At 34.3% G+C, this 13290-nt stretch overlaps 1 protein-coding gene across 1 annotated transcript in view; it reads right to left on the bottom strand.

The window, feature by feature from the left end:
- Window positions 1-12674: 12674 nt before the first annotated feature.
- The window catches only part of LOC107660227 (PHD finger protein 10-like), a 22516-nt gene continuing 21900 nt past the window's right edge, over window positions 12675-13290 (bottom strand). The window contains exon 12 of the mRNA XM_016449496.1: window positions 12675-12924. Within this exon, the coding sequence (XP_016304982.1) occupies window positions 12839-12924 (86 nt within the window). The 3' untranslated portion in view covers window positions 12675-12838. The remainder of the gene's footprint in view (window positions 12925-13290) is intronic.

The following is a 13290-nucleotide window of genomic DNA, read 5'->3' as shown; positions in this document are numbered from 1 at the left end:
ATAAACACATTTCATTACACCAAATACATAAAATAATGTTATTTTTAGCAACATCATATGACCCCTTTAAGTTAAATAGTGAAAATCATCTTTGTACAAAGTTTGGTTAAAAAATAGCCTGAAACCTAAAAATGTATGATGATGGGAAAAAAACATTGTTTTTGCATACAAATGACTTTTCATGTCTATTTTTTAAAAAATAACTATGTCCTGGTGTCTGCAGAAGACATAGCATAAAATATGAATAAAATAACTTTTTTCCCCATTCGTTTCTTATGCTCCAAACAAAAATAAAAATTCACAAAACTAATCATTGTTTTTTATATGGTTCTCTATGGTTTTTTATGGAGGATATGATTTGTACATAAACACATGATCACAAGAAAAAAAAAAGGTCTCCATCAGTGATCTCTTTAAACAATGACCAATGACCTGTCCTTTAATAAATGAAAAAATAAATATATAAAAAAAAAGGAATTTAAATACGTCCACAATTTTTTATTAATTTTAATAATTTAAATAATTAATTTGACTAAATTAACTTGTTAAAATGACAGCCCTAATATACACATAACATTAAAAAATTATTACCCTTTTAACTAGGTTGCTGTTGTGGACTTGAAGTACAAAAAGTACAAAAAAGTTGTGTGAGTTCCTGACTAAGTGGGGGCATGCTGGGAGAAAACATCTTTTGGAACATGTCCCACTCTCTGGTCAGTTTGCTGGAGCCAGCTCACTGGCTTTATAAAGTGGAAAGTTTAATGAAGTAGCAGGCGAGGGAATGGTGGGGACAGTTCTCCGCGCACAGATGGCCCTTTGTAACTCCTGACACCTGCCAGCTGCCTGCTCTTCAAAATGATGGTGCTGGGGGGAGAGGGGACAGCCTCTCTTCTAAGCTGCCTACAGTGGCTGAGGTTGACCCCCTAACCCCTGGTGTCAGACAGGGCCAGCCGATGTTTTCTCTCCTCCCAGTGGGTCTCCAGCTCTTGTCTATGGCTCCTCACAATCCATGCAGTGGCCTGGGAGCCTGCCTGTTTTGGCAGCCCTTTGTAATTGTGCCGGGGATTAGATGGCCCGTGTTTCTGAGTTCATTATGGACTTGATGAATCAGTTCTCATAATATGAGTAATACTGATGCAGCTACTAGCACACTGCAAAGAACGGTATTTTTATACATTATAAAACAGATCCTGGATGCTGATTTGTCAATACAGTATTCCAGTTGTGCTGACCCCTGTGAAAGTATGTACTTGTAGCATACTTCAGATCTTGAAAGTATATATTTTTTAAAAACTGTACTTGCAGATAATATATTATTGAAATAAAGGGCCACTTAAGTGAACACTCTCTGCATTTTTAATGCACTTTTAAAAAGTGCACTTTGTAATGTCAAAAAAGTAAATTTTAAATCGTGTTAATAATCTTTTGTTGTCTTTTAAAAAGGTACTTGCTTTGCAAAATTTTGCTGATGTGTTTCTTGAAGGATGAAACACAATGTGAATGAGTACGTTTTAGTCTGTCTGTTACATCTGACACCTGTGACTGAGAAAGATGGATTGCTGTTTGCAAGGTAAATTGGGTAATTGCACTAAACGGTAGAGAGTGTTTTCTTTGGCAAGTGTTTGCTGCTTGTTTTTAGATATTAGCTGAGGTTTGCAGAGTGAGTGGAATCATTTAGAAGAGAGGATTTCAAGTAGTGTGAAAGTTACAAAGGAAAAGGCAAATGTGGGTAAAGTAGAGGTTTAAGTAGCACTGATATGTTTTTTAAGGCTGCATTTATTTGACCAAAAATAAACAGTAATATTGTAAAATATAATTACACTTTAAAATAACTGTTTTCTATTTGAATATATACATATATAAAATGTAATTTATTCCTGTGATGCAAAGCTGAATTTTCATCATCATTACTCCAGTCTTCAGTGTCACATGATCCTTCAGAAATCATTCTAAGGGTACGTTTACATGACAACGATTGTACTGAAAAACTGAAAAGTTCTTCTTTAAGGTTTCATGCACAGATGATTGTCATAACAATCCCCATTCACACAGATCTGCAAAAGCGACTAAAAACACAGCATTATGCATGCCAGGCCAGTAGTTGGCGATATGTTCTTCAATGAGATAAATCTACCTTAAGTGGTCATATGTTCGGAATCTTGTTCAGCACTATCAAGTTTAGAGACTGGAAAATCTTCAAGGCAACACATTTTATCTGATATATTGTAAAGTCTGTTTAGGTTACATCAGAGAAGGGTAATAATATACCCGCTCATGTAGGAAATGAGGTGGTCGATCAAACAGCATTAAAACACTCAGACATAGAGTTCAATGTTCCAATGAGTAAACTGGAAGTAAAAGGACTAATTAAAAGGTGCTGTAAATGAAATGTGGCGAAGAAAATGGGACAGTTAGAATAAAGGATGACATCTATATAATATTCAGATATTAGTTGGAAGTGAGATGGGAAGTTTTGGGAACAGAAGGGAAGACAGCATAATATCTTGTCTTAGAATTGGACACTGCACTTCATATCATTGGAAAATATGAATCTGGATGCTTTGTCAGATGTGAAACAGCTGGGCACGTTCTAATAAAGTGTAGAGGATATAAGGTAACACTTTAGAATAGGGAATGCATATTCACTATTAACTAAGAGTTTTTCTTGAACAAACTCCTAATTTGCTGCTTATTAATAGTTAGTAAGTTAGTTGTTGAGTTTAGGTATGGGGTATGATTAAGGGATCTAAAATATGGTAATGGAGAATAAGGCATTAATATGTGCTTTTTAAGTACTAATAAACAGCCAATATTCTAGTAATATGCATGCTAACAAACAAGTTAATATTGAGAATTGGTCCTTAAAATAAAGTGTTGCCGGATATGATAATGAAAGACAACAATTTACAGAGGCTCTTAGAATTATAGGAGCGTTCATTGAATAATCTGTTAAATAGATGCAAGAGTGTTCAACAACATACTGTTAACCCATTAACTGTCCCCCCCCCAGGCATGAAAGTGCACTATCCAAACTTAAATTGTTGTAATTTATGAACACTTTGGAATACAGACCTACGGTTGGTCTCTTTTTAAAGAAGAAAATCAGCCGATTATTGCAAAAATTGAATTTTTCAAAAAATAAAAGTATCAAAAAGTTATAGAAGTTTAAATTGACTGTAAATAAAATGCACTATATTAATTTTATTTTATTTTATATATAATAAATATTTTACATAACAGGTTTTACTCTAAAATTGGTATAAAATTAAAGCCTTATGTCTAAATAAGTTATGTTCCAAATTTGAAGTTGATATGAAAAAAATGTAGGTCCCTGTGAGATTTTATTTATACCACAAACAGCCACCGGGTGCCATCCAAACTCCTTTGAATTTTTTTAATGCATTTTTCTGTCACAAATGTCTAGATTTCTCTGTCAATATTACTTCTATCTCACCATATATGGAATCCTGAGACTCAGACCTTTCCAATGATACATGATTACTAAAAAATTTGATAGAGAAAAAGGACAACAAAAAAGAGCGCCAAGCGTCCCACAGGTGGGACGGTGACAGTTTAAAGATCTGAAATATCCAGAATTAATAATCAGGATTACAAAAAAAAATTGAGTTATTTTTCCCTCAACATCAGTGCTCCAAACTCCATCCCAGTATCAGAATATGCACCAATCGCCATAAAATGTCAAAGAAGAAGAAACAGTTGGCGTAACATTTTGTAGTGTAAAGAAAACACTAGTCTGCGCCTATAGACTGAACACATAACACCTGTGCCCATGAATTCACAAATTCACATTATAGAGATAATAACACTATACTGTTTTCAAAAACTTGCACTTTGAAACCTGTTTTAAAAAGTTTTCAGCTGAAAATGTTGTCGTTGTCTTATTATTATCAATGTTGAAAACAGTTGTGCTGCTTAATATTTTTGTAGAAAATCTATTATTTTTCAGGATTCTGTGCTGAATACAACGTTTATTTAAAACAGAAATGTGTTGTAACATTATAAAGCAGTAGATCTACAAAGACAGCAACTGTCCTACTCAAAAGTGCCTTATTAATTACTGTAAGGTAAATATATTATTTAGTAGAGTATTGACTATGTGCTATATCAGCTGTGAGTCTAGTTAGTTATTTTGAAATGTTGGGGAAAAAACTTTTTAATGCATTTTGACGCATCTAAGGATGTATTTTATGTCTATTCACATTTCAGACTGCTTCCCATACAGTTTGCTTCTAGAAAAAAAAAATCCTGTTTTCAAATATACCTTTATAAGGTTCTGTTGCATCCTTTAAATATTTACTTGCAATGTTCGCAATGAATATTTATTATTCCTGCAATGTCTGGCAAACATGTACTTTTATAAATCATGACGAACAATATCATGCATATAGGCTACTTTACACAAGAGGACCATTTTGGCACAACTCTACATAAACAGTTCAAATTTCTAGTTGTTTTTACTGGACAATTAAATGAAAATTAAAAATGTTTATATGTTGAAGAATTATACCTGTATTTGTAATCCAGTGAAATAAATGTTTAATCTCATTTAATTACAAATTGCTCATATATTAATGCAACTTAGATAAAACATAGACAAAACATAATTGTACTGTTAAATATAATTATACTGTTAAAATGGCTCATATTTTTACTATTTCATATGTATTTCATATTTTAAATACACTGTTCAAAAGTTTGAGGTCAATAAGTTTAAAAAAAAAAAATGTTACTGAGCAAGTTTACATTAAATTGATCAAAAGTGACAGTAATGTTACTAAAGATTTCTAATTTTTCTTGTTATCTACATTAAAATAGAATAGTGTAATAATATTTCATTATATTACTATTTTTCTGTATTTTTGTTTGAATCAATGCAGCCCTGGTGACAAGAGAATTCTTTCAAAAACATAAAAAATCGTACTGACCCCAAACTTTTGAACAGTAGTTTATATATTTACGAATTCATTTTCTAAAAAACATACATTTTACTGTAATTTAAAATAAAATTACATAAAATGCCATGTCAAACCATTAAAAAAAAAATTCCCTGTATATGGTGAGTTAACCTGATTAACAGGTTTGTAGTATTTTTACAAACAAACAAACAGTAAATAAAAAAAATAAATACAATTTATCTACCAGTTGACATATTTTTAAAGTCACACCACCCAGTCGGCCCAGATATGATGAGTATGTTTGATAACAGAAAGGTGCAATTTTTCATGTTCAAGTTTCCTGCAGCTCTTCAGATGTTTCCTTTAGAGCCGAACCTATGAATGACGGAGCTTTTGTGGAGAATCACAGTGTATAATGGTATGGGATAAAATAAGGAAGGGTGATAATGGATGTGGCTCTTTTGCTCCTCTCAGAAGGGGGAACGTTCCATCATTGGGCTCCTATAGGACTGCGGTGTGTTGCCAGAGACAGCTGGTTAGCTGCATCCTTTTCTACAGATCCCATCATCTTCTCACTGTGGGTCAGAGTAAATGAGTTCTCCCAGAGGTCAAAGGTAGCGCTCCCCTTCCCAGGAGTCCACCCAGCCAGAACAACATTCCCTTGAAACAGGAAGGGAGGGCATTGTCCATATGTTGTCTTCACTCACAGGGCACGGACCTGTTAGGCTGTGTCGTTCAGTTAAGAACTGCGAGGTGTTTGAATCCATACCTTTTAGGGAAGTTGAAATGCGATATGACATTATTATGCCAGCCTTTGTATCCTTAAGGATAAACTTGGCAGAAGAGCTCAAGTACGTATCCATATGCTGGTTAAACACCCCAAACCAAAACCGGGCTCTGTTCCAAAACCTAGCAAGCAGCCTTTCTGCCAACTACCTACATAGACATCCTGTCCGTACCTCAAAAGTGATTTAAAACGCAACTCAGGGCAGGTTTTTTTCCATTCATTTTCCCATAGGAATTTTAAAGAAATTCATTTTTAAAGAGTTACAAGCCGTTAACTAAACCAACCAGCAGTGAGGTGCATCACAGCATTACAACCTTTGATTTGTAGCAAAAACCATATGAAAATCAAACAAAAATACAAAGGTTAATGACTTTAATGAGGAAAAGAACTACAATCCCATAAAGCATTGCGATTGATAATTAAATAAAAAATGACAGATAAATATAAAACTATTAATTTAAAGATGTTGATTAGATATATAGAAACAAAATATTTCACATATATTGCACAAATTACATATATATATATATATATATATATATATATATATATTTCATGTGTGTTATATTTGCAGCAGCAATATTTCTTACATGCTCACAGCAGCATGTTGTGGATGTATTGGCAGTAGCAAGTCTCGATACTTGCTCTGCAGCAGCAGCAGCAGCGTAGCAGATCTATTCCGCCAAGACCAAATACATTAACATTGTCATGTACATTACCATGCCAATCCCTCCGAGAGTTGTCATGACATAAATATATATATATATATATATATAAGTAGTTCAAGAGCATTTCACCAGGCATTACACTGTCAAACGGGATTATTTAAAAAAATAAATTGAAATAAAGTGAGCTGATGCTTCATCTAAGCATATACCATCAATGTACAACCTTGTAGCTCACAGTAGGGCTGTCTTTGAAGGTTTATGAGTTATCATTAAAAATCAGTTCACCTATATGGAGAAAATTAGTGGTAATTTATACTTTCGGATCCCAACTGCTGCACTTTATAAGCATAAAAATACACAGAACATACAAATATTAAGTAAATTTGCTATTTTTAACTACATTGATTGATAACAGAGTATTGAATTAATTATCAGTTTATTTATAATCAGAATCCCTCTTGCAGCATCCGCCATCTTGGAGTTTCTTTCAGTGAGCTTGTCGCAATGCATTCTGGGATTGCCTTCTCTGCATATAACACATACTGCCTTGGAAACCAGCCATACCTAGCTTCTGAACACAGCCTTTATGTAGGAAAGGCACTAATGAATCCTCAGAATACTGTCTACGTAGGGAGCTCACTAGAGTGCATTAGTGTCTGCCCACTTTCTCAGCACCCTTGGCTCCAGAAGTATTTTTTCCATTGATTTTTCTCATAGGGATTTTTAAAAGTCTTTATTAAAGCCTTCTAAGCTATGAATCAAACCAACCAGCTACAAGGTGAATCACAACATTATGGAAGCCCGCTTCTGAAAAAAAGCAAAAAAGGTAATTGCGAAAAAATCACTTTCCCTATGGAGAAAATGAATGGAGTTTTTACTTCCAGAGCCCGAATGTTGCGCTCTACTGGAACGGAGCCCTGGACATTCAGTGGCCACTGGCCATCCTGTTCGAATGAGCATCAGTACCAACTCGAGGTTTAACATCTCCAAGTCCTTGTTTTGGCCCACAGCAACAGCCGGCGTTCCACTTCAGCAAGACGGGCGAGCAGCCATGAACAACATCACTCCACACCCACCAATATCGCTTCTTAGAGAGTTTGCTCTGCATTATTGTTAGAGTCCAAATGCATACTGAAATAATAAATTACCTTTATTCAATTCCATCAACAACTGGTGTCAGCTTTTAACAGCACAAACTGACCTCAGCGGCAATGTCCCAGAAGCAAAGAGACGGAGCCATTTCTATTGTGACGGGGCAACAGGTGAGAGGCAGGTGCCCAAGCGACAAGCCCGCTGCTCAAATATGAATGAGTTTCTCCGTTGCTTAACTGCTGTCTTGTGGTTAGAGCAGTTTTAGCGCCAAAGAAACAGAAAACGGGGAAAGTATTTGTTATTTGTTAGCCAGCTGTCCAGTCAGTATGCAAGGAGTAGAAAAACTGTTCATTTAAACCTTGTAATGGGGTTTTCTATTCCATGTGGTTAGCTGTTTAAATATTGATACTCGATATGGTGATACAACCACTACTCAGTTGTATGGCCACAGGTCAGACAGCAGTACAAGAGCGTGAGTAACCCTAATAGCTCTTATATTTTAAAGAGATAGTTCAGCCAAAAAATGAAAATGCATAATTTCTTCATTTACTCACCCTCATGTTGTTCCAAACATGTATGAGTTTCTTTCTTCTGTTGAGCACTAAACAAGATATTTTGAGGAACATGTGTAACCAAACAGTTGCTGGTAGCCATTGACTTCAATAGTATTTTCCCCCCATACTATGGAAGTCAATGGCTACCAGCAATTGGTTACATTCTTTTTTTGTTCAACAGAATCAATAAACTCATACAGGTTTAGAACGACTTGAGGGTGAGTAAATGATGACATGACATTTTTTTTGGGGGTGAACCCTTTAAATAGTGTGTGATTTATTTAAAAAAAAAATGTTAAATGTCATAACTTGATCTTCTGTTAAAATGACAGACTTCTCTGTAGTGACTTGTCCAATCATTTCGTCCACTGAACTCCACCTCTTTAGTACATTTGACTACTAGCTCACATCTCATCACATTCAGATCTGCCTCTCCTTATGAAAATAAGTGTGCATTATTGTATTGAATCCGCACTCATAGTGTATACTTCAAAATTTTAAAGAATGTTTTTTAAAACTGTAATTGCAGATAATATAACATTATTGAAATAAAATGCTACTTAAGCATACCCTAAGAGAGTACACATTCATGATATGTTTCTTAACACACTTTTAAAAAGTGCACTTTGCAATAATGTCAAATTAAAAGTTAAGGAACTTTTAAATCATCATGTTTTAATAATCATTTGTCATGCTTTAAAGAAGTACACTTATTTTGATGTGTTGACATACTAAAGCACATTTAAAGTAGGGCTGTCAGTTGATTAAACATTTTAATTAATTAATTACATGATGTGGCGATTAATCGAATTAATCACAAATGAAATCTGGCTGTGAAAATACCCGCAAAAGATAATTTTAAAGCCATTATTGTGTTAAATGAGAACATTAAATTTATTACACACAAATGTTTAGGCTACAATGACCTAATATAAACTATGGAACAAACATCTCAAATACTGAAACATCTCAGTATTTATTTGTTCATACAATGAAAGTCATTGCCTGGTAACCAAATCAGCTTGGTTACCAACAGTCTTCAAAATACCTTGTGCAAAAGAAAGTAGGCTAAGTGATACAGGTTTGAAACAACATGAGGGTGAGTGAATGATGACAGAATGTTTATTTTTGGGTGAACTATCCTTTTTCTTTCTTTCTTTCTTTTATTTAAATATCTTTATGAGTAAGTTATTGAGTCATTCATTCATTCGGTTCGTTCAAACCGCTGATTATGAATGGGCCATTAAATCATTGGTTCACCCAATTCGTTCAAAACGTGGATTCATTCAGAAACGAATGAATTTCTTCATCTCCGCTGTGTGTTGCAGAGGCGCACAACAGTTCTGCTGTGGCTTTATAGGTAATATTTTGTTGGCAAAATTGTGCAACAACAGACAATATTGTATCTAAAATATAACACAATATTAACTTCCTATTTACTGAACTGTTGTATAAAATCATATTTGCACTCGAGACAAAAACAGCACTAGTGTGATATTGCTCTCACTGCTCGTGTTATCATATGATATAAATATGAGACAAAAACTCATACAGGGGCATTTTTTTGCCCCAATATATTAAACTTAAGGGGCATATAACTGCATTATAGGCTCCATCACGCAGTGAGTTGTTACCCTGCATCATGTTTGTCAACAGTCAACTGTATGAAATAGATGAAGATCAGATCTGGGGTGGGTGCGTTATTTGCGTTAACATTTTTCAATCGCGTTATTTTTCCGTAACTAATTAATTAAATTAACGCGCTAAAACGACAGCCCTAATTCAAAGTTAATATATTTTAAGTGCACTAAATTAAATTTTGCAAATGTGTGATTACAAATAGGCCTATATTAAAAAAACACGATAAGCTTTAATATAAATGACATTAAATTCAGTTTATCATAAATACTGGCCTATATATCCAGCAGTACACTTTAACCATATTTCAAAGACAATAGAACTCATTATGAATTTACATATAAAGATGTATTCAAGTCCTACTTATGTCAAAAACACTTTAAAGTTCAACTAATTGCAAGCAACTGCAAATATTATGCAATTAAGTGTCCAATAACATTACATTCAGCTTATACTTTTAAAGCACTATATTTCTGTAATAAGCAAGTCTACTCTGTTTAAAAGTATGCTAAAATGTTCCATCCAATCAACAGCTTATGAACTGAAGCGTCCCACTTCTTTTTGATAATCTGTTTCACTCAATACAGAAGAAAATATCTATCACCTTCTGTTACGTCGTCACCTTTAGATATAGGTCTGGACAGCTCTGGATTACAGTAAAACACAATTCACTGAGCATCAATTTAACATTAAGCCAACCATAGCCATCCGAATTATTATCATCATCATCCTCATACCCTATTATTTCTAAGATGTTTTGAATGGTTTTAGCATGTTGCTATCCAGTTTCTAGGTGGTTAATTACTAGCCCAAATTGCTAATACTTATGGGCCTTTCCAATAATTATTATTATATAATAACTAGCGGCTATATAAGTTATAGCATTAGCTATCACAATAAATGACAAGTGCATTTTGGTATTTATTCTGCTTTTGAAGTCTTAGTATTTAAAATATTTTTGACCACAGGATATCATGGCTTGACGTAATTTGGCTATTCCTAAAGCCATAATTGCTTATAAACCCACCGACTGCACGGGGAATTTGTGTGGAGGGTTAAAGAGCTCTATTTGTGAATCATGTCAAAGTTTGCCAGCTACGAAAGAGAGGGTCGCTCCTCTCATGCAGCGCATTTGAACTCTGTGACTCTTTCAAATGAATATGCGCATGTTTTGCAATTCAAGGAGGCATTTAGGCCTATATAAAAGGCTATAATTTATTTTTTTTAGAAATATACTCTGCTCTTGCACTTCAACTTGATTACTTATGATACAGAAATTTAGAGAAGAAAGAGAGAGAGAGAGAGAGCAAAAAGAAACAAAGATTATTAAAGCCTTCTCAATGTTAGAAGCCAGCAAAAAAGGTAAACACTGCGACGTCCACTAAAACTAAAGTAGCAAAATGATTTCAAATTCATATCTGCTTTGACCTAATTGTGATATTTGGATAAAAAGGTAAATAAAGTAATTTCTGTCTTTAGAAATGGCGAGTTTAATATGTTTATCCAATGCATTAAGCTAGGCTATATATATATATACTGTGCTGCAAAGGACCCAGTGCTCCTGCTCTGTTACTGAGGGAAACATGAAAACAGAGTAAGTGTGCCCTCGTGTGGTTCCCAAAGGTGCAGTCTGAACACAAATTCATCTCATTCATTCTTGATCAAATATAGCAACTCTGAAGCTCTCGATAATAACACCACTAAAGTAAAATTAAATGTAAACGGACTCTTCTAATGTATTACCGCGATAGGCAATGAAGGTGGCATCCATCCAGCTCCTCTCCCACCTTAATGTTACTTCCTTCACGTCAAATAACCTTGCATGTAAACATTAAAATAGTCCAACTATTTAGACCACATTTCGTAATTTACTTTGACTGTATGCCTGAAACCTCACCGCACATTCGTCAAAAATAAGTTACAAATATTCTACATTTCACTTCGACACCATTTAAACATCTGAATACCACTGCATCAGATCAAATATCCAACCAAGTGGTATTTATTTTAAAGGAATTTGCATGATGCTTTCCACAAAAACATTAAGTACCCATTTTCAGAATTAATAATGTTAAAATGTTTCTTGAGCAGCGAATCGGTATATTATATGATGTTTTTTTTTTTTTTTGATAAAATAAATCCAGTCTTGGTGAGCTGAGTGACTCAAAAACATTCAAATTCTTACGGACCTCAAACTTTTTTTTCCAGTAGTGTATATTATTATTGATATTTTGTCTAATACAAATTCAATTTGTATTTCAAATGTGGCTAACACCATGATTCGTTATTAGATATCTGCACACCCATCCAAAAGTTTAAACTTTACGAAGCCAATAAGACACACAATAAGAAACACAATGGACACCGAGTTGAAATTTAATAGGACACGCTGTAAAAATGGTCAGATTTTGATCAGAACAGCCAAAGACGGCATACACTACCCCTGGTTGCATAAGTCTAATTTTCTTCAAGGCCGGCATATCATTCTCTTTCCAAAAGAGAGCTTTTGAAAAGTTATCTGATGCTGTCTGGATCTAGTTACACAACACAGACTCTAAACGGCCAGACATCACCTGTGGCTCGGTCAAAACAGACCCTGACTGCTCAACGGAAAGCTGGATCCTTTGTGACGAGGCTTTCACAAGTGTCTCTTTTCCAGGGAGCACTGAGCAGGTTGGCGTGTCTTTTGTGGTTCAAACACACCTATCAGGTGGCAGAGCAGCCGTCACCTGCTGTTTCACTATTGACCTCCACGTGCCATCTGCTACACAACACAAAAAATACAGTCCCATTAACTAGACAGGGAAAGTTGAGACGGCTGACTTGTGTTGTTATGGTGTAGTTAAAACAGGCTGTGCCTCTCCTCCTGCTGCTCATTAGAAATATATGAGATGCTGTATAATTACTGCAGCAGCAGGGCTGAATTATGACTGTCGCCAAGAAAGAATTATTATGCACTGGAGTGAGCAACAACAAAAACAGTAAGACACACACACAAAATCTGTTTTCAACTTTATTTTAAACAAGTAAACAATACAAAAACCCTTATGTAAAGCGGAAACAATTGTATAAAAAAAAAGTACAAAAATTTCATGCAACATACAAAACACATATGGACTTCAAATAATAGAAAATAGAAATTAATACCAAAGTGTGGTCAAAAATTGGTCGACTTTTTGGATCTTATTTCGATTTTTTTGGTGTTTTTGTTGTCCCTTTCTTTTGAGGTGTAGAAAACTCTTTGTTGCATAAATCACAGACCCAGCAACCTGTGAGTGAGAGAAAAAAAGAAAAAAATTATATGGAATATTGGCCTTTTGGACTGTTCAAAAATATCCCTTTGACAGGACACATTTATATTTATATTTACACTCACTAGCAAAAATATAAACCAATATTTGTAAAGTCTATTATAACAAAACTACTTAACACTCACCTAAAATAAATAAATAAAAATAAATAAAAAAAGCCCTTTTTTTGTGTTCCAGAGTTTATTCTCGAGACAGTAGTCCTTATTTGTCAGCTTAACATTATTAACCTTTTTTTTTTTTTAAAGAAGATAATATTTTTATTCAGAAAGGGTGCATTAAATTAATCAAAAGACTTTCACATTGTTACACAATATCACATATATA

Source organism: Sinocyclocheilus anshuiensis, unplaced genomic scaffold (genome assembly GCF_001515605.1).
Source record: "Sinocyclocheilus anshuiensis isolate Anshui unplaced genomic scaffold, SAMN03320099.WGS_v1.1 scaffold475, whole genome shotgun sequence".
Lineage (NCBI taxonomy): Eukaryota > Metazoa > Chordata > Actinopteri > Cypriniformes > Cyprinidae > Sinocyclocheilus > Sinocyclocheilus anshuiensis.
The sequence above is the reverse complement of the archived record's forward strand: the minus strand, read 5'-3'. Positions and strand labels throughout refer to the sequence as shown.